Here is a 20,453-nt window from a genome sequence, read left to right on the forward strand (position 1 = left end):
ATCGATGACAACATGACTGACAGCTCGCCACCGCACGGTCATTAAGCACAAACCAGACTGCGGCGGCAGGCAGTATCAGATGGCTCGCAATGGACACACAAGATCGACAGCGTCACGAACTAGCCCGTAGGAGACTGGGCCGTGGTTTAAGCTGCTGTTGATACCATGGGTGGATATCATGGATGAGCTCTGTGTCCTTTGCCTAGCGCCGGATGCTGAACTGAACTTTAACAGCTCCGCAGCACGGGCGGCAAAAATCGACGACATTGCTCGCACAGAGATGTCCCGCCACGGCTAAGAACCGGGCAAACATCATATTGTGTAGAGCACTGCCAGGGTTGGACCATTGGAGTGCTGATGCGGCCGGAGCGGGAAGGGATAGTGGAGGAAACGGCAGTGGCGTTGGAGCAGGATATGGCCCAAATAGTATTCTTTTATTCTTGCATACAAAAGAAAATGAAATAAAACGATTTCGACGAAAAGTCTACTGAGAATCTTGGTCCTTCATATCTTTTCCTCCTTTCTTGTTACTATTTCTTCTTCCTTTTTCTTCCATCCGTTATTCGTTGGTATCATTCCTACCCACAAGGAGGCGGAAGGATTGACCAGGCAGGAACTAGGAAGACATCTCTTGTCCTATTCCACATCTTTCATGCCTATGAGCTCAGAGAACGGCGCGCCGCGCGCATACTGACGCCGACTAGGTCGTGATTCTTCACTCCAAATTCACGGTCGATCCATTGTGATATCATCCAATTTCTGGTCCGTACTAGGCCCATATTTACACAGTTACGGTTTACTTTTGTCATTCAAGTGTGGGTGGTTTGCTGTTATGCCGTGTGGTCAACGTGAGTTCGTATTCTGTGGTGTCCGAAGGGAGTGAGCCGATATCTCCGACTCGGAGCTCTTGGCGTCTCGAGAAAGGGGTTTTCAGGATCAGATTTGTTCAAGGGGGGATGAGTCAGCATGCCGAGGCGCTAAAACAGGATGGCACGACACGGAAACGGACTGATCCGCTGGGGGAAAGACGAACCACAGCGCGCCATTGTCTGGCCACTGCAATTTTATCCGAGTGGAGACGAATAATAACCGAAGGGTGGAGACTTTTACGAGCGCGTTGAAGTGCCCTGAATTTGATTCTCGATCGGGAACTCAACCTCCAACGTTCAACCACAACCACAGCTCACAGATCTCATCATGGACGTCGCCCTCGAGATACTCGACCCTCTGGTCTTTGACAAGGCCTACGCCTACTTCAACCCCGCCAGGACAGCATCACTCAATGGCTCGGCGCACGCGGAATCAATAGCGTACGGCAACTTCGCCTCCGATTTGTCCGATGCATCCGCCAGCTACGGCTCCGCATGGGCGCGCGACAACATCGTGCGCCAATGCATCTCGATTCTGATTGTCACTCAAATCGGCGCAACGTCCCTGTACTGGATCTTCAGCGCGCTATCCTACTACTTCATCTTCGACCGCCGCCTAGAGTACCACCCGCGCTTCCTCAAAAACCAAATCCGCCAGGAGATCATCTCATCCATGAACGCGGTGCCCTTCATCAACATCTTGACGCTTCCCTTCTTCCTGGCTGAGGTGCGCGGCAAGAGCATGCTGTACGCCGATGTAAGCGACTACGGCTGGTCGTGGATGCTCATCTCTACGGTCCTCTTCATGATCTGGAACGACTTTATGATCTACTGGATTCACCGACTCGAGCACCACCCGAGCATTTACAAGTACATCCACAAGCCGCATCACAAGTGGATTGGTGAGTCTAACTCTTGCATATCTCTCTCTTAATTACGAGTCAATCACTCACCAACTTTCACAGTGCCAACCCCCTGGGCGGCCCTCGCCTTCCACCCACTCGACGGCTACGTCCAGTCGCTGCCGTACCAGTAAGCCCCCCCTGGTTTTCAAAATCCACATCCACCAACCACCCTCTCCTAACCCCGCAAACCAGCGTCTTCGTCTTCTTCTGCCCCGTGCAAAAGTACCTCTACTTCCTGCTCTTCGGGCTGGTGCAGATCTGGACCATCCTGATCCACGACGGCGACATGATCTCGGGCCACTGGCTCGAGAAGTTCGTCAACAGCCCCGCCCACCACACCCTGCACCACATGTACTTCACCGTCAACTACGGCCAGTACTTCACCTGGGCCGACAGCTACTTCGACTCCCACCGCGCGCCTCAGCCCGAGCTCGACCCCCTGCACGACGCCCTGCGCGTCATGCGCGAGAAGGGCCTGGTGGACGAGAAGGGCGAGCCCATTCCCCAGAAGGGGAAGAAGGGCGGCAAGGACGAATGAGTGAGGGGTTCCTGGGCAGAATGCCTCGGGGAGACGGTGGGAAGGGGGGGGGGGGGTGTTGGTAGATTGGACGACTGTTTTATGTTTTTGGAGCGGCGCTCGGCATGTGTTGGGATGGGAGGTTATCACGTTGGTTACGAGCGTCGATGGGATGGGCATGGGCACGAGCAAGCCTGGTTTTGTTTGGGTTTTCAAAAAGATGCATCTTCAAGGCGAGTGCTGCTCGCTGCAGACACTTGCCCTTTTTAATGTATAATAGACTTTTAATTCAACGACGCCGTTATGACAAGCTCTTGGCGAGCCCGATCGTTTGGGTGTGGGGACAATGTCGAGGTATCTCTATACCTCGGTAGGTAGTCTTCTCCTCCTTGCGAAGCGACAGTTTGGACAGTGGGGGTTGCAGTGTTTATACTCCGTAGAGGGAGCAGAGACTCCATTCTCAAGGCGGAGCAGGCGTAGACAGAACCTGGAACGCAGATAAGCGAGACCTAAAGCAGCGATCTGACTCTCCCCCACCGACTAGAGATGTATTGGCAATCCTCCAGCTCCTCGATGCTGCCTTGGCGGCGAGTCGGATTCGTGGGTTTCGGCGCCTTTCAGTAAGGCGGAGGATGCGGTTGACGACATCTCGGGCCTGTTCCCTCCGCTTTTGCCTAGTCGGAAAGGCGCTATCCCGGACGTCCCGGCCGCCCTCCCGTCTACCAGGTCGGGGGCACAAAAAACAAGAAGCCAAGCAAGACGCAATGGGCTGACTGTGCAGGGCAAGGTCCGAGTTAGCAATGAGTCCAAAACAGGGGCAAGAGCCGACGAGCGAGCATCCGCCCTCCTTTCGAGTAATGCGCCCGGAGCATGATTGGCGGCGGCCGGTCCGCCCCGACGGGGGTTCCTGCATGGGCTCGGCGGAGATGGGGGGGAGCGTTCACGCGTTTAACCTTGGCTGACCCCTCCGCAACTCAGGCTGATATGCCGCAATAAACTGGGCAGGCCCCAAACCTGCGGATCGTCCGCTGCCAGGTGCAGACGTTGTATCCTGAATCCAACGGAGAACCCTTGTCGATTATTTACTGCAATCTGGGGTTGTATCCGGGGTGTCGGCTACGCAAAGGATCCAAACAGCGAGCAACGTAAGACCGGCCATTTTACAAGGGTGCGGAGAAAGGCCAGAATGGAGTATAAAACCCATCCCGGGGACCGCGAGGGCGGGGAAGGTGAGCTTGGGTATCCCGGTTTCTGACAACGTCTTCTCCACGAGAAAATGAAGTTCTCACTCCCCTTTCTCGCAGCCGTGGTCGAGGCGGCTGTCATCGGACGCAGCTGTGATGGCCCGACGCCTGGCGAGGATGGTCGGTACACCATCTCCTCGGACGGCATCAAGGCGCAGGTACGTTTCGGAGCCACGGAGAGCCCGGGGGGAGCCATTGAAGCCCAGTCCGCTGACATGCTCAGTTCATCCCGTACGGCGCCACCCTGACGAACCTGTTCGTCAAGGACAAGAACGGCGAGGATATCGACGTGGTGCTCGGCTACGACGATGTTGAATACTACCGTTAGTTAGCCTCGGTCGCAGAATCAAGCGGAGTGGGAATCTAACAAAACCTAGCCGAGGACCCGGGCCACCCGGTCTACAACGCCATTCCCGGCCGGTATGCCAACCGCATTGGCAACGGCAGGTACACGCTCGACAACGTGACGTACGAGACGGAGCTGAATGACGGCAACAACACGCTGCACAGCGGCACCAACAACTGGTCGTACCGCGTGTGGAACGTCACCGACTTCAAGGACGACTCCATCACCTTCTCCATCCTGGACGCCTCCAACTCGTCCCAGGGCATGCCCGGTAGCGTCCAGTCGTCCGTCACCTACTCGGTGAAGGGCTCGACCTGGAACATCAAGATGACCGCCGAGGCGCTCGACCAGAAGACTCGTTAGCCATTCCCGTCCCCCTCCCACATTTCTACCACCCCTCTAACATCAAGATCCAGCCCTCCTGCTCACCCAGCACACCTACTTCAACCTGGACGCGTACCGCAACCCGGACACGGCCAAGGTCTGGGACCACACGCTGCACGCGCCGTACTCGAAGCGCTACCTCGAGGCGGACCAGAGCGCTCTCCCGACGGGTGAGATCCTGACGGCGGAGCCCAACTCGATCAACGACTTCGCGTCGGCGCCCGGCCTGAAAGTCGGACACGCGCGCGACCAGCCCGGGTTCGAGGGCAACTGCGGCGCCGACGGCGCGTGCGAGGGCTACAACGGCTACTGGCTGATCGAGGACGCGCCCGAGGACGCCGTCGTCGTGACCCTCGCCAGCGAGTTCTCGGGCGTCAAGGCCGAGCTCCGCACCGACCAGCCCGGCGTCGTCCTCTACTCGTGCAACTGGATGGACGGCACCGCCGACCTCAAGAGCACCCAGGGTATCGAGGGTGTCAATGAGAAGGTCATTCGCAGCAGCTGCATCGCCATCGAGGCTCAGGACTACCCGGATGGTATCAACCAGTGAGTTCTTTCCACGTCTTTTTCTTTTCCTTCTTTTTTCCCTTCTTTTTTCGCGCAATCTTTAGGACATGAGAACTGACAGCTGATGACCCGACAGCCCCGAGTGGGAGCGCACCGATGCGCAAATCTGGGGCCCCGGCGAGACGTACAACTGGGAGAGCTCGTGGACCTTTGGTCTCGTTGAATAAGGGCAGACGATAGGTACCTAGGTAGAGAGGCAATGCAATCTGGAAAGGGTTGAATGTTGGTAAGGTGTACAGTGAAATTTACAGTGGTTTAACACTGCCTACCGAGCTAGGTACCTCGGGTTCGGTAATTCCTTGTCCCAAAGGAATGGAAACTCATCATCCCGCCCAAACATGAACAATGTTCAAATCTGGTGCCAAAAGCCGAGGTGGTTATCCTCCACCTCAATTAGCAAACCGTTTTTTCCTAAATCTTGCCTTCCTTTTTTCAAGCACAATCTCTTCTTAGCCGTCAACTTCCGATCCCACAACCGCATTGAACTTTGAAGTACTGAATACCTGACCTGTACCTAATTATCTATCCAAGTTCGCCATCCATCACCCAGCCGATCAGTTTAGAGCGACACCATTCATCCCCCACTCATGGCGACAAACCTGTTTGCGGATGCCAAAATACTCAGTCCGCACCCGGCACCCTAGTGTAGTAACGCCCTTCGAACCACCGACCTCCCTGCAGGCGACGAAGGGTTCCAACCCAATCATTCCGTTACCCTCGGATGCAAGTGCCGTTATTCCCCATTCCTACCTCGGCATCCTCCCGCCCGCAACTCCGCTAAATACATGAAGACTTCGCAGTCAGCGGGCAATTCTAAACCTTTCATACAATTCCCAGAATACCTCCGAGGACTTCGTCATGGCCGACCATCTCTCCATCTTGTCCGAGCATGTCCTCGGGGACATGACAGCCCGGTACCTGATCGCCCCACGAGGACAAGTCGGATTATGGCTGTATCCCACGGCGATGAGCGACCTCGCACAGCGGCGCCCAACCGTGGCGAACGAAAGCTGGGTTCGTAGCCACTCAAAAGCCAGGCCGGCAATGGTTGTCGAGCCGTTGGTGCATGTCAAGCTGTCGGGTGACGACGAGCCGCCACAACTTGGCACAGGTCGCACCCTGCTGTGGTCACCGTCCATTGATCGGTTCCGGCTTCTCGATCAACGAGTGGAGGCGAACACAGTAGTCACAACGCTGTACGATGACACCGGACTACAAATCAAGCACCACCTCTCTGCCGGGTTTCAGGGGCTCACGGTCCGGAGCGAGACCGTTTTCGAGAACAACTCTGGCTCCCCGGTTCGACTCGAGTTGTTGACGTCGTTCTCTCTGAGCGGCATTACCCCTTATGCCGCAGACGACGCACCTTGTCGCCTCCGCGCTCACCGGTTCCGGTCTGTCTGGTCCGCCGAGGGGCGTATGGTTACGGAATCCATCGAGCAGCTCCACCTCGAGAGATCTTGGGCGGGCAACATGAACTTCTCGGAGCGGTTCGGGCAGGTTGGGTCGATGCCGGTACGGGGGTGGTTCCCGACTGTGCTGGTCGAGGACACGGAAGCGAAAGTAGTCTGGGGGGCGCGGTTGGCGACTCCTACGAGCTGGCAGATCGAGCTGGGTCGGCGGTTTGATGATCTGGTTCTCGCCGGTGGCCTGGCAGACCGAGAATTTGGCCACTGGACAAAAACAGTCGAGCCCGGTCAGTCTTTTACCACCCCGCAGGCTTGGTTAACATGTGTCGCCGGATCGGCGGATGAAGCTTGCGATCGACTGATCAGCGTTGATGTTCCCGCCGTCGAAGCTCAGCCGGCAATGGAGCAGGACCTACCGATCGTTTACAACGACTACTGCACAAGCTGGGGAGAGCCTCGTGAAGACCGGTTACTCGCCATTGCCGACAGGATCGCGCCGCTTGGTGTCCGCTACTTGGTCATCGACGCGGGTTGGTACATGCCAATGAACTCTAGTGCACACTGGGCGACGACTCTGGGCGACTGGCGCCCCCATCCGAGTCGTTTTCCAAATGGACTGGCAGGTACCGCGGCAGCAATCAGGAAACGCGGGCTTGTTCCCGGTATCTGGATGGAGCCTGAGCATGTGGCTAAAGACTCAGACGCGTTCGTCGAAACCGACCACATGCTGACAAGAGATGGGAAACCACTAACGTTGGGGCTCCGTCGAGCCTGGAACTTGCATGATCCCTATGTGAAAGCGTTTATTGATGACCGTGTCATTGGAATGCTTGGGCAAGCCGGGTTTGGTTATCTCAAGGTCGACTACAGCGAAACGCTAGGCATTGGTGTCGACCATCCTGACGGGCTGGGAGAGGGGCTGCGGCGCCAGGGCGAAGGCACCCATGCGATGTTTGACCGGATCAGAGAGGCGTTGCCCGACTTGGTGATCGAACTCGTTTCCGCTGGCGGACACCGTATGGAGGCGTCGTTTCTCCAGCGTACCGCAATGAGCAGTTACTCGGACGCGCACGAGACAATCGAGATACCCATCATCGCCGCGGCGGTTCACCGGCTGATGCTGCCCCGGCAGTCTCAAATCTGGGCTGTCCTGCGCCAAAGCGATTCTTTTCAACGGATGAACTACAGTCTGGCGGCGACATTCTTGGGCCGCATGTGTCTTTCTGGCGATATCCTTGACCTCGATGAAACTCAACTCTCCTTTGTGAAGCACGCAATTGAGCTCTACCAGAAAGCCGTGCCGGCTATCAAGTATGGCAAGAATCGAATCAACGGCGATATCGGGCCTAGCTGGCGCCACCCAAGAGGCTGGCAAGGCGTGGTTCGAACCACGGAAGACGATGGAATTGTCGTCATACACGCTTTCGAGCAGACACCCGAGGAATTCTCGGTCCAACTTCCCGGGCCGGGTTGGCGGATCGTTGAGGTGCTCACTCCTCTTGCAGTCAGCATTCACGGCGACTACCTCAAGGCCGTTGGTGCGTCGGTTTTCGATAGCCAAGTTGTTCTTGTGCGAAGAGGTGCAGTTTAGACTTCACCATTGGGTTGGTTGACGGGAGAAGTGCTGCGTTCTGCAGTTCAACCCAGGGTCCATGTCGTGGAAGGAGGGGCACATACAACGGATTTTCAAGTCGAAGAACGCCGAAGTGAAAGTCAAGTATGTACCGAGTAGGGTACTATTCTGTTGTGATATTATAGTACGGCATAGAATATGGAATTCCGCTTCCGATCGCCTCACTCCCTTTACGCAACGCACTTCCAGCTGCCGGGGTCCTTCGGGTCCCCCTCGCCCGTGTAAGTATTCCGCAACGGGTACTTGCAGTGCCTACGCCGGAACGCAACTTCACCGCCCGCCGTCCCGTCGACAAAGGCGGTGCCCAGAATCGAGTCCGGCGCCTTGCCATGCTCTACCCACCGCACTAGGGCCGTCAGCACGTTCTGGTCCGGGTCAAGGCTGGCCGTGGCCCCGCGACTCTGGCCGATGAAGCTCGCCCCGTTCCCGCCGGCGCAGTGGCCCATGCCCGAAATGCGGAAGAAGCGGTAGAAGCTGTCCAGCTCGGCGCTCGACAGGCCCATGGTCTCGGCCACGTGCTTGTAGTAGCGCGGTGAATTGGAGCTTGAGATGATCTCGTCCTGCTGGCCATGGTAGTGCAGGATCTTGGCGCCGCGTGCGTTGGCCGCGGAGAGGTCGCCGGACCAGGTGCGGATGTCGGACGGGTTGAGCGTGTCCGAGTGCGCGTAGTCGGCCGGGCCGAGCGTCGCCGGGTCCCAGTTGGGGTCGTTGTAGACGACGTACCTGAACCAGTCGGCCGAGTACTGGAACGGCTGGCCCGAGTAGTAGATATAGGGGGTCCCTAGGAGCTCCGAGCCCGGCTGCATACGGGGGTACACGACCGTGCCGTTCTTGCCCTTGAGGTCGGAGAACACGGCGCGGACCGTCTGCGCTTGCGTCTCGGTGATGCACGTGCTGCTGTTGGCCGGTGTGCCGGGCGGGCAGATCAGGGCCTCGGGGCGGTAATCGCAGAGCTCGGGATCCTCGAGGATGCCGTCTACGTAGCCGTCGAGGCCGTCGCACTGGTCCAGGATGTTGTCGTGGACCGCGAACCACTGGTCAGGGGTTAAATAAGTTGGAGACCCGGCCGCGCCGGTGAGGAGATAGAAGTGCCCAGACCACGAGTTCAGGTTGTTAAAATCGACAGCGGGAGCGCCCGCCACGATACCGTCGAAGTCCTCGGGGAAGGATTCGGCAGACTTGAAGCCCTGCCTGCCGCCTGTCGAGCAACCGAGGTAGTACGACTTTGAGTGCTTCTTGTTGTAGAAGGCTGCCGAGATCTGCTTCCCGACTACGACGTTGGTATGGACGGACCGCCAGGCGAAGTCTTTCACGACCTCGGGAGCGTTGAGGAAGGACGTGCCCTCGGTGCCGTTGTGGCCGTTGTTGGCACCGACTGTTGAGAAGCCGAGCTCGACCGTGTAAGCCATATCGTTGTACGAGAGGCAGCCGTTGAGCCCGCCATTGCCTGTGCTCAGGAAGCGGCCGGTCCAGTTGCGCGGCAGCCATGCCTCCATGCTGATGCCCGACTGGCTCGACGTGTCAACGTGCAAAGCGACGCGGCAAAAGTCGACGCCCACGGCGAGGGCGGCCTGGCCACAGCTCGGGTCCGAGTCGGGGAAGGTCAGGTTGGTGCCGGCAGGCACGTACTCAGCGAACCAGACGGTGGCATTGTCAATCTTCAGCTTGCTCGCGAGCTTAGAGCACTGCTGCTGGAAGCCGCACTGCGCTGCGCCCGCGACCGCGGAGAAGAGTGTGACGTACAGTGGGAAGCGCATCGTGGCGGCTGAGACACTGGAGTGGGATTATGTCAATACCACTCGAGCCCGTCGTCCAGACTCCAGAGGTGAGGTTGAGGTCTTTATTTCACCGACACGGTCGTCCGCCCATTTGATTCCTGCACAACATGTCCGGAGCCTTGCCGTCTCGACGAGCCGATCCTCGGTAAAGGTTACCAAGGGAACCAGGCCGCTAGAACCCGGGTGGTTTTCCCAGGAGGGAAAGGTCCCTGAAAGGTCCCTGCGTCATGCAGACGCGAATGCAACTGCGGGGAAGAAAGCAGAGCGGAACCGCGTCGGCAACCCGGTTATACAAAGTTCCGGGGCTAAATATATACCATATCATATGTATTGGCCAGACACTGCGGACTCCCTCCTAGGTAGTTTAACACTTTAATACCAGACGACCCCCCTGACGGCGGAACCGAACACCAGACGGAATCAGGACCAATGGCCAGGGTGTAATACCGGAGTAAAATGAACATAATAAGTAAGGTATCCTCAAACTTCATAAGGCGACTTCACGTCCGTCCAGTCGTCATCCGGGTCTAAAGCCCCTCCTGGCTTACCCTGCCCCTCTCTCCCAGCCGCGGCATCTAGCTTCCGGTTCTTCCACCACCTCTCAAACGCCTGCCAGTTGTACATGCTCAGCGGCGGGCCGTCCCTATCCCCGAACTTGTCTAGGATCTCGAGCGCGTACTCCCACAGCGCCTCGAAATGCTGCGGCAGGAACGGCCGCCTGTCCTTGCGCGCGATGACGACGGTGCCGATGGTGCCGGCCTGCCACGGGATCGGCGCCATGCCGGTGACGGGGTCGATGTTGAGGTACGTCACGAACTGATTGTCGAGGTCGGCACGCTCTGTCGATTGCGTGCCCTCGCAGTGTATCGCGATGGGGATTTCCAGGCGGGAGGCGAGGGGAGGGGTGGTGCCCCAGAAGACGGGGTGGTCGGCCGGGATCGTGGTGCTGGACCACGGCGGGAGGCCGCTCGTGCGTTGGTCGCCGTCGCATCGGACGATGACGGCTTGCACTAATCTTGTGGCAGCGGGTGCTGCAGATGCGGTTGAAGTGGACATGACAGGCCGGAAAGCTCAGGAACCTAACTAAGTGGCTGTGGTGATGTTGGAACAGGAGGAGCAAGAGGGCGCGGAAACGGCATTATGAAGGCTCACGATCTGGAGGCAAGGGCACTGCTCAGCGCTGTGGTGGGAGTCAGCCTGACGACGATCATTGGACAGAAACGTGACCCAATGCAGGCCGCCTCCTGTCACAGGCAGACTCGGACCCGAACTAGAGAGGCTGTGCAGTCCTAGAATGGAAGCAGGCTGCGGGATAACCCGTCCACAACCGCAACGACTACATCCACCCGCACGAGAGAGATGCTGTTATCTGACGCTTGGAACCGGAACCACGACTCCAGCTTGAATCATGTCAGCCCCCCTCCGCGTGGAAGTAAACGACGAACACTGCCAACCATGCCGGCGGCTGTTGGCCGGCATCGTCAACTACCCGCCCGCCTCGGACGATCGAGATTGGGAACCGCAGCTGCTGGGCGAGGAGACGGTGCGATGTTTCAAGAGCCACCATCCCTCGTTCCGCGCCCTCGTGGCCTCGGCCAAAAAGTCCTGCGTCGTCTGCGGGGCCACCGTGGCGGCCATCCACGCCAGGAACTTTATGACCTTCGCCGAACAGCTCCGCCACTTCTCGGGCGAGGATCTCACGTATCGGTTCTGGTTCCGGAAAAGGGATGCGTACCAGAATCACTGTCTGATTGCATTTGGGTTCGGTGCCATGTCGCAGTACAGCGCCAGCATCCAACTACCGGGCGGGGGCACGCGACGTGCCCTCGAGATGGAGCTGTACCGCAGGAACGGCGCCGACAGGCACTGGAGCGCTGTTGAAACAGACAGCCTTTTCGAGACATCGATATGGCCCGTCCTTGCTTCGCGGCCAAATGTGGACTCTGGCTCCGAGGAAGCGGTGCAGAGGTCGATACGATGGTTGACGCAGTGCCTCCAAGACCACACCGCCTGCGCCCGACCGCCGGGTAAGCTGCCGAAGCGCGTCCTAGATCTTTCGGTTTCGGGAGAACCCGACGTCGTCCGCCTCTACGAAACCCGCGGCGAGGTGGAGCCGTTTGTGGCCTTGAGCTATTGCTGGGGTCTCGCGGGCGCGCTGACAACCGTTGGCTCCAACATCGAGAGGCACCGTTCGGGCATCCCGATCTCAGACTTCCCGCGCACGCTCCGGGAGGCGATCCTCTTCACGAGGAATCTCGGATTTCGCTACCTGTGGATCGATGCGCTGTGCATCATCCAGGACGACGCGGACGACTGGGCCGAGCAGGCCGCAAGCATGATGGACGTGTACGGGACCTCGACGCTCACGCTATCGGCCACCAGCTCCTACGACTGCGACCACGGACTCTTCGCGCGGATGAGCGAAGACGGCGCGCCGGTAGGCCGCTATCACCACCCCGGAAGCGACGCCGGGCATGGGACCATCTTCCTGGATTTCCAGGGCCCGGCGGCCCCCTTTGACCTGGACAAGGAGTTTCTCTCCACTCGCGGCTGGACGTTCCAGGAGCGGCTCGTCTCCCCTCGTACGCTCCACTTCACCGACGCGGGCATCGTCTGGGAATGCTCGGAGGCGAGCATCGAGGAGGGCATCGCGACACTCTGGGGGAAGCGGGGTCTCAAGATGGGCTTCGCGAATCTAATCCGCCGCCGCGACGACCTGCTATTAGACACCGCCTCCAAAGCCAGAGACGAACGAGCCGCCCTCCAGCAAGAGTGGAACGGCTGGATCAGCGACTTCTCGAACCGGAAGCTGACCAAGGTCAGCGACAAGCTGCCCGCCGTGGCCGGCATCGCGAGGACCTTTGCCGCGCGGTTTGGTGACAGGTACATCGCCGGCCTGTGGGCGAGCCGGTTTCTCGCAGGTCTCGTCTGGATGCGCGGCAGCAAAGCGCTGTCGCTTGTCCGGCACGGGGACTCGGGGGTGCCGTCGTGGAGCTGGGCCTCGGTGTCCGGCCGGCTGCGTTTGTGGGATCTTGAGCCGGAACCACCAAAGGCGGGGATCGACATGGTGATTCATGACGTTCATGTCGTAGAGAAACGGCCGGGGAGCTATGGTGAAATCGATCCTGGCGGTTGTATCAGGGCAGAGGGGATGCTGCAGCTGGTGGAGCTTGATCGGAGATCTGAGATGAGGAATCCGAACGGGCCGTTTTATCCATGCCGCATCACCGACGGCCTGGTGCCGGGTGTTGATATCGAATGCTGGATGGACGAGATGGAGCATGAGAATCCCGAGGAGCCGTACGAGTGCTGGTGCCTCAGGCTGTGCTCGTATAATGATGGCGGCTATGGCAGGAAAATTGCCTTTCTGTTCCTAGAGGAGTTGCCTGAGGGGGGGGACCGGTTTCGGCGTATTGGTGCTGGGGTGACTGAGGTTTTTGATGATGCGGATAGTGTAGATCCCGACTGGGATAGGGTGTTTGCTTCGGGGAAGTGGACCAGGTTCCAGCTTTTCTGACGGTTACTACTCAATAGCAGCGATAGCGTAGATGACAGCAGGGTGTAAAGAACTACCGCGTAGAGAATCGGAAGCTACCTAAGTAGTTCTATCTTATCAGCTTATCTAGCTAGGTAATCGACAAACTTATCAGCTGGTGAGGTGGGGCACTGCCTCGGACCTCATTGCCTTCCAACAACCACAACCCACCCTGGCTGTTTCTCGGCCCAGCGAGGTGCGCCGGCTCGCCATCAGTTCTCATCAATACGGACTCAACATCAAGGACCATATCACCAAAATCATGCCTCGAGGATACTATCTCGGGCAGGGTCTCATCCCTCTTGGCTACAGCAGCAGCGACGATGACGAGGGCCCGTGTGAACTTCCTGACGGCCGCCTGGTTTGCGGTCCGCACGGCTTTGTGGTTTGCGGCAAGTGCTGCGTCGACTACAGCTTCATGGACGATGTTCTGAGCAACCAGGGCAACGGCGATGACAAAGAAGAGGAGGAGGACGACGACGATGATAGCGGCGGGAATGGGGCAGAGCCTGACTTTATTCAGGACCTTCTGGGCCCTGCACTGCGGAAGGGCACTGGCCGATCTTGGCCCTCAAAGTTCATCCCGTCTTCAACCACGGACACGCCCGCCGAGTTGTTCTCTGGTCGCAGGCAACATATACGTGTCAAGAGGTCCGTCTTGGTTCCCTCGCTCTCTCCAGGGCTATAGCTTACCTGCGCGTTCCATTCTTGTCAGATACACCCATCGAGACGACGCCAGCACTGTTCTAATCCGCACAGACGGTGCTTGTCTCGACAACGGCCAGGCCAATCCCAAGGCCGGCTGGGCTTTCTGGCATGGGGTTAGCGACGACGGCACTCATCTCATTGCCAGCGCCTGCCTCGAGGCCAAGGGTCCTTTTGGCGACGCCGCCGCTCAGACCAGCAATCGCGCTGAGCTCCGTGCCGTGATCGCTGCGCTGCGCTTCCGACACTGGCCTGGCGAAGGGTTCGAGACCTTTGTCGTCGCTACCGATTCCGAATATGTGGTCGAAGGCGCTACCAAGTGGGCCAAGACGTGGATCAAGAACGGTTGGAAGACCAGTGCCGGGGCCGACGTCAAGAACAAGGACTTGTGGCAGGCGCTGCTGGGGGAGGTCGAGCGGGCCTCGGACGACGACTTGGCCGTCCAGTTCTGGAGGATCCCGCGCGAGTGGAACACTGTGGCGGATGCAGCTGCGAAAAGCGCTGCTGCCCGGGAAGCGGCGCCGAGCGAATGGATGGAGATGATTGGAATGAACATTTGAACCGCGCCAACTCGAGGGGATGCACGGTCCTGAATCCTTGTTGTGGTGGAGATCATGCGACTTATTGGTCTCCGGATTGCGGGAATACGGGCAGATGCTCACAGCGACGGCGCTGTGGGTCAGGTTGCCAGTTATCAACTCCCGTGCAAACATCACAGGCGGGGCATAGGAAACATACAGAGTTATGGCTCCTAGAATGGATTATGGCGGCGAGGGACGCCCTGTATGCTAACCCAACTTGCAATAGATGCATATTCCTGCCGGGCAGCACCAGCAGAACGCCATCGGTGATATAGTTGAGTATGATTGTGCCAAATATCTATATCCCCGACGGCAGCTGCCGTCACAGTTGGAGAGTACAAAAAAGAGACGTTTGGGAGAGCGCTCTATTTATGCGGGCCAGGCCCGGCGGGTCGCGTAGAGAAGATGGAGCAATCAGGATTCGGCAGTCCCGACCCCAGCACATGAATCCCAGTTCAACGCACATTGGCATGTTCGGCTTCTTCAACCGTCTCCACTCGTCTAGTCGCTCCCATGGAACTCCCACTCCGCCAGACACGTCTCCGAACACGGCAACTCCTACTCATAGAGGCCCAAACATTAATCCAGTCCGCTACCAAAGACGCATCGCAAGAAGAAATCGGCAATGGCTCGCCCGCTGCAAGCCCCGACATCACCCTTCTCCCCTCCCGCCTGCTCCGCTCGCATACCAAGCTCTCCAAGGAAGAACACGCTCTCCTCCTTCTCAAGCAAGCTCGCCTCCAAGCGGCCATCCTCGCGCCCCCCACCGACGTCTCCATATCAGGGATAGCAGCAACCCTCATCTTTGCCCAAGCCGAAGCCGGCACGGCCGTGTGTATCCATGAGTCCGGCCTGCTCCTCACCTGCGCCCACTGCATCGCCGATACCGAGGTCGAGCTCGACGTCTCCAAATCGCACCTGCTCCTCTTCGCCTCCGGCACGGTTGTTCTTGCCCAGTGTGCAGTCTGGGACCCCAAGCGCGATCTAGCGTTGCTCAAAATCACGGCCGCCCAGCGCCCGCTGCAGGATGACTCAAGCCTGGCCTCTCAGCACTGGCAGTTCCCCGCGCTTGGACTCGCGGACCGATCCCCGAAGGTGGGCACGAAGCTCGTCTGCATCGGCCAGCCCGGGAGCGAGGATCTGGAATGTGAAGAGGCGGGCGTGGAGACGGGGTATGAAGTGCTGTGTGCCAGCGAGGGGAGATTTGAGGGCTATGCGGACGGCCAAGACGTGCAGGATAATGAGGAGATTGGGGCGTTGATGCACAGTTGCTGGACGTATTGGGGCCATAGCGGGGCGCCGTTGGTGCAGAGGACGGCACAGGGAGAGGTGTTGGTGGGCGTGCATAGCTCATGGGACGAGGAGACGGCGATGAGGAGAGGGGTTGGGATTGAGGCGATTCGGGAGTTTCTAAGAGGAAAGATTGGCTTGGAGACTGGGGTGAGCCCAGGCTAATGTTTCTAGTTTACAGCCACGACCTCACCTAGCAACTAAGCAAGCAAGCGCCCATCGAGGCACTGCATTCGTCTAACCTCAAACCTATAACGACGCCCCAACCCCTCGCCCAGAGCATCATTCTCCAGATATCAACTCTCCGATAGATTTCAGATTGCAAATAAACCACTTCATGTTCCTAAACAACCTCAATTGGTTCAGGTTACCTAAATCAACACCCACTTCTCCCACTCACTCTCACGGTCCGCGCCCTGCTCGCCGCGGGCATCAACAGTGACAAGATCGCCGATTGGGTTAAGAATGGTACCTTGGAAAGAGAAGAAAGAATCTTGAATTCGGTGCAACGTAACGAATTGTTCTAACTTTTGCTCGTCACTCACATGTGGAGTCATCCATGCCACGGCCTTGCCGCACCCGACCGCCGCGATCAGGGGAGACCCGGAAGATACGGCCGCTCTGAACAACATGCTTAGCAAACTGAACGCAGCTATTCGGAACGCAAACATTATCAGTAAGGGCACCTCGGGCAAGGCCACAAGTGCACCAGCAAGCCTACGTTAGAGAAGGTCATCAAAAACATGAGCATGAGTGACAGCAGAGGTAGTAGTTGGATATCAAAAACAAAACCAAAGCTGTGGAACATCCTCTGGTTTCAGAAGGCAAGATGCTTTTTGTTCTAAGATTTATGGAATAAGTGACGAATGTCTACCCCTTAGAATCAGTTGTCGTTGTCGCCTTCATCCTTAGCATTCCTCAACTTTTGACGCAGCACCGAGATCAGATCGTCGGCATGGAACACCACCTTGTCCTGTTTTTCGGCTTTGTCCTTCGACCCCTGGTCACCTTTGTGGTCCTTCTCCGTGTGGCTCTTCCCCATAGTGTACGCCTCCTGGACGATGGTGCGGGAGAGCGCAATCACGTCTCGCCCGTTAGCCCAAGACCTTGACCGGCTGAGCTTCGTTAGCAGGTCAAGGATGGTCTCCCGGGACGACCGGGCAATGCCCCCCAAGACAATATCCACCTTGGCCAGGTGCGTCTGCAGCAGCTGCAGAGCATCCGCCGCCTTCATGGGCTTGAAGTCGACATTGGTGGCAAACCGGCTGCGCAGGCCGCGGTTGCACCGCATCAGGTCGTCCATCTCCTCCTTGTACCCAGCCAGCACCACAACCAGCTTCCCACAGAACCGCTCCTTGGTCATGCAATCCACAATCTCCCCAATCGCATCATCCGCCCGGGCCTCCGCCAACCGATACGCCTCATCAATAAACAACACCTTGCCCAACGCCCGCTCAAACATCCTTATCACCCTCTTCGCCGAACCGCCCACATGCGACGAGATCAGATCCGCGACCGAACACTCCACAATCTCGGCCCCCGCCAAGAACCCCATATCATAATACACCCGCGCCATCTTGCGCGCCACCGTCGTCTTCCCCGTGCCCGGCGGGCCCCGAAACACCAGCGCCCAGGGGACATGCGGCCTCGGGTCCAGCCCGCGCGCCCGCATGCGCGCCGTCATGGCCTGGTAGCCCTGGAACTGGCCCAGCACGCCGCCCATCCCCTGCATCTCGCGGAAGAGCGCCGCGCACCGCCGCGCCGCCTCGGCCGCGCGCTGCCAGTCCGGGTCGAAGTCTGAGGGGAGGAGGGTCAGGTCCAGGTCGGCGTCGACGGCGACGGTGGCGCAGCGCGCGTTGCGCGCGAGTTGGGCGGTTTGGAGCAGGGTCTCGACCGCGCCGCCGTTGCCGAAGTTGGGGCGGTGGCGCGCGACGGAGAGCATCTCCTCGGCGACCTGCGCGGCGGTGGGGGTGAGGGTGAGGTTGTGGGTGGCGAGTTTGAGGTGGAGGATTTGTTTGAGTTCGGCGTCGTCGTAGTTGTGGAAGCGGAAGGCTTGGGCCATGGGGAAGCGTCGGGACAGGCCCGGGTTGGAGGTCTCGAAGGCTTCGGTCATGGACTCCGGGTAGCCGATCAGGATGACGGCTTGCTTGCGGGTGGTGTTGGGGTCGATCTCGGCGACGATGGTGTCGATGACGGCCGCGCGGAAGACGTCGGACCCGTTGGTGTTGTGCATGGTGTTGGGGAAGAGCAGGTGGAAGTCGTCGATGATCAGCACGCCGCCGCTGGCCTTCTTGAACGCCTTTTGTGTGGCGTGCTCCGACCAACCTACGTAAGCCCCAACGAGATCCGACGCGCGCTTCTCGATGATGGTGTCGTTCTCTAGGAGGTCGAGCTCCTTGAGGATCTGCCCGTACAAGCGGGCGGCCGTGGTCTTGCCCGTGCCGGGTGGTCCGATGAAGCATCGGCGGTTGGACCATGCGCCCAGGGCCGATTTCCCCTCGAGTTCGAGACGGCGGCTGAGCGCGGCCTCGGCGAGGAGCTCGCGGACGGACTCTTTGACGTCTTCCATGCCGATCATCTTCTCCAGTTCGGCCCAGGCGGCGCTTTGGTATCCCAGCTCGACCGCGGTGGCGCCCAAGAGGTCCGATTTGGTGTAGTACACGTCGCCGGCCGGCTTCGGTGCCCGGCCTTCGTTCTCGGCTATTCTTCTCTTTATGCGCCGCGCCGCGAGCCCATCCGCCGATTTCGAGACGATGTCGGTGGATCTCAAATCCCCTTTGGTAGTGGCGCGCTGGATGAAACGTTGGAACACGGGTCCATCCCAGCCCCCCTCAACCGTTTTGTGTACGATTTCTTCCTTCATCTCCGCGGTGAGCGTTGCGAGCATCTGGTCTTGGGTCTGCCGCACTGGGATCGCGTGCATCGAAGGCACTTGGTCTTCTGGTTCGAGTATGTAGTCCGTGGCCTCTTCAGCCGGGTATGGGATGTGAAAGACGACAACCGGTTGCTTCTCAGCTTTTGACTTTTTGAAGCGTCTCGCCAATGTGGACTTCAAGGGTTTGAAGTCGGCACACTCCGGAGTCTCGACGTGCAAGATCTAAGCCAGGACCCGTGATGGTTAGAACCCCTCTGCTCTGGTAGTTTACCGCTTCTACAACGCTTGGTTATACATACTCCTCGATTTCCATATTCTGTGGCATTGTCCCATGTGTCGCCCAAATAATCGCCCGAGCTTCCGCGGGCTACCAAATCTGCTTCCACCAGGGACAAAGACTGTAGAAGCTTCATGTAGAGGTTTAGCACCATGGTTCTGGCTGCCACCCGTTGTTAGTTTCGAACGCAAAGAAAGAAGAGGAGTTGAAGCTGTCCACATACTGTTTTTGCCGCCTTCTAGAAAGCATGCGTGCAAGTTGGTCAAGTCCCATAGCGTGCCCTCCTGATCTAGTGTGGTCTGCGCTTGATCGTACACCCACAGGAAGTGCGCCTTCACTTCCTCGAGTCCGTACTTCAGCATGAGCCCGTCCAGCGCTTCGTTGTCTTTGCCGGATTTCTCTTTCCGAAGGACCCACTCCTCCCGGGACGGGGACGTGTCATCCATCTTCCGCAACCGGGTCGTGATGGCCGAGTCTTCGTATGGCGGCCCTGGTTCAACCGTCACTTCTGGGGTACGGTCGCCGTCAGGCGCATCATCGACTTCGCGGGCATTGTCGTTCTCGGCCTCATTGTCATTCTCGGACTCATTGTTGACCTCTGGAGCATCGTCATTATTGACCTCTGGAGCGTCTCCGGCCTCCGAGGGTTCGGGGGATCTGTCCGGCGCTTCGCCGTTTCCCCCACCCGGGTCATTGCCGACATCTGGAGAGTCTCCGGGCCGTGAAGGATCAGGGGCCTGGTCTGTGGTCGGGGCATTGTCGTCCTCCACGTGATTGTTGTCCTCGACGATATTGTCGTTCTCTGGGTCAAATTTTGGGTCATGATCAGTTTGCGAGGCCACCGAGACATACTGATCTGGTTTCGCATTGAGGACAGCATCGGTATCATCCGAGGGTTCCTGTACCCCTTGTTCCGCAGCGTCTTGAGCTATCCCAGGGCTCTCTGCGTCCGTGATAATGCTCTCATCCGCCAGATTGCCGTCTTCAGTTGATGTCCCCTCCCCTGCGGAGGGTGACCGGCCTGGATCGGGTCCCGGCTCTTCGTCCGGCGGCTGCTCATTGGCCGTGTCTGTTTTCTTTTCAATGTCGGCGTCAGAAGTCTTCGGCTCGGTTGTTTTGGTGTCGTGGTCGTCCTCCGAAACCCCTGATCCCGATGTGTCCGAAGCTGCGTCGTTGGTGGATGAGCCGGACGACGATGATTCTGACGGGCAGGAGTCAAGGGACGAATCATTCGAGTCGACGGAGTCCACACAGGGCTTTCCGTCCACCTCATCTTTGCTGGGGGGATTGTGGGGGTTGTGGGGGTCGCTGCTTGAATCCTGGGTGGTGTCTTCCGAGGGACGGTCCGTGATGACGTCCAACGGTTGGTTAGGGGGCTCCTGGCGGGTTGAGTCGTCCTCTGATGTGGCCATTGTGCTTGGGTCCTGTCCAAAGTCTAGAATGGTGATATAATAATGGGCCGTTTTAGCATATGTACATACCAAGACACCTTGAATGCTCCGGCGTTGAGAAATGAGAGAGGCGATTTTGAAGCCAAT

General features: G+C 58.4%; 9 protein-coding genes across 9 annotated transcripts; 6 read left to right on the plus strand and 3 right to left on the minus strand.

Moving 5' to 3' along the window:
* Positions 1-1,057: 1,057 nt before the first annotated feature.
* On the plus strand, positions 1,058-2,357 carry B0H64DRAFT_345449 (fatty acid hydroxylase superfamily-domain-containing protein). The gene is made up of 3 exons (XM_062801315.1): positions 1,058-1,771; positions 1,835-1,901; positions 1,967-2,357. The coding sequence occupies exons 1-3, from the start codon at positions 1,198-1,200 to the stop codon at positions 2,310-2,312; spliced, it is 987 nt and encodes a 328-aa protein (XP_062656668.1). The 5' UTR covers positions 1,058-1,197; the 3' UTR covers positions 2,313-2,357.
* A 1,029-nt stretch (positions 2,358-3,386) lies between these two features.
* Positions 3,387-5,345, plus strand: B0H64DRAFT_207196 (galactose mutarotase-like domain-containing protein). The gene is made up of 5 exons (XM_062799355.1): positions 3,387-3,693; positions 3,759-3,858; positions 3,913-4,239; positions 4,298-4,811; positions 4,909-5,345. The coding sequence occupies exons 1-5, from the start codon at positions 3,568-3,570 to the stop codon at positions 4,997-4,999; spliced, it is 1,158 nt and encodes a 385-aa protein (XP_062656669.1). The 5' UTR covers positions 3,387-3,567; the 3' UTR covers positions 5,000-5,345.
* Positions 5,346-5,690: 345 nt separating this feature from the next.
* Positions 5,691-7,832, plus strand: B0H64DRAFT_444444 (family 36 glycoside hydrolase; the record flags this gene model as incomplete). The annotated part of the gene is made up of 1 exon (XM_062806784.1): positions 5,691-7,832. The coding sequence occupies one exon, from the start codon at positions 5,691-5,693 to the stop codon at positions 7,830-7,832; it is 2,142 nt and encodes a 713-aa protein (XP_062656670.1).
* Positions 7,833-8,034: 202 nt separating this feature from the next.
* B0H64DRAFT_403640 (Tannase/feruloyl esterase) lies at positions 8,035-9,848 on the minus strand. Its single transcript, XM_062804322.1, has one exon. The coding sequence runs from the start codon at positions 9,629-9,631 to the stop codon at positions 8,045-8,047; it is 1,587 nt and encodes a 528-aa protein (XP_062656671.1). The 5' UTR covers positions 9,632-9,848; the 3' UTR covers positions 8,035-8,044.
* A 224-nt stretch (positions 9,849-10,072) lies between these two features.
* On the minus strand, positions 10,073-10,884 carry B0H64DRAFT_207227 (uncharacterized protein). The gene has a single exon (XM_062799357.1). It carries the CDS (start codon positions 10,706-10,708, stop codon positions 10,133-10,135), a length of 576 nt encoding a protein of 191 aa, XP_062656672.1. The 5' UTR covers positions 10,709-10,884; the 3' UTR covers positions 10,073-10,132.
* B0H64DRAFT_207224 (heterokaryon incompatibility protein-domain-containing protein) lies at positions 10,885-13,300 on the plus strand. The gene has a single exon (XM_062799356.1). It carries the CDS (start codon positions 11,061-11,063, stop codon positions 13,167-13,169), a length of 2,109 nt encoding a protein of 702 aa, XP_062656673.1. The 5' UTR covers positions 10,885-11,060; the 3' UTR covers positions 13,170-13,300.
* Positions 13,301-13,342: 42 nt separating this feature from the next.
* On the plus strand, positions 13,343-14,900 carry B0H64DRAFT_425878 (ribonuclease H-like domain-containing protein). The gene is made up of 2 exons (XM_062805707.1): positions 13,343-13,838; positions 13,903-14,900. The coding sequence occupies exons 1-2, from the start codon at positions 13,450-13,452 to the stop codon at positions 14,450-14,452; spliced, it is 939 nt and encodes a 312-aa protein (XP_062656674.1). The 5' UTR covers positions 13,343-13,449; the 3' UTR covers positions 14,453-14,900.
* Positions 14,846-16,031, plus strand: B0H64DRAFT_207245 (trypsin-like cysteine/serine peptidase domain-containing protein). Its single transcript, XM_062799358.1, has one exon. The coding sequence runs from the start codon at positions 14,987-14,989 to the stop codon at positions 15,926-15,928; it is 942 nt and encodes a 313-aa protein (XP_062656675.1). The 5' UTR covers positions 14,846-14,986; the 3' UTR covers positions 15,929-16,031.
* Positions 16,032-16,646: 615 nt separating this feature from the next.
* B0H64DRAFT_465203 (P-loop containing nucleoside triphosphate hydrolase protein) lies at positions 16,647-20,414 on the minus strand (the record flags this gene model as incomplete). Its single annotated transcript, XM_062807659.1, has 3 exons — positions 19,139-20,414; positions 18,938-19,077; positions 16,647-18,860 (listed from the first exon to the last, which is right to left on the minus strand). Exons 1-3 carry the CDS (start codon positions 20,325-20,327, stop codon positions 16,647-16,649), a joined length of 3,543 nt encoding a protein of 1,180 aa, XP_062656676.1. The 5' UTR covers positions 20,328-20,414.
* Between the last annotated feature and the right edge of the window lie 39 nt (positions 20,415-20,453).

The sequence above is a fragment of the Chaetomium fimeti genome (genome assembly GCF_033439085.1).
Source record: "Chaetomium fimeti strain CBS 168.71 chromosome Unknown B0H64scaffold_6, whole genome shotgun sequence".
NCBI lineage: Eukaryota > Fungi > Ascomycota > Sordariomycetes > Sordariales > Chaetomiaceae > Chaetomium > Chaetomium fimeti.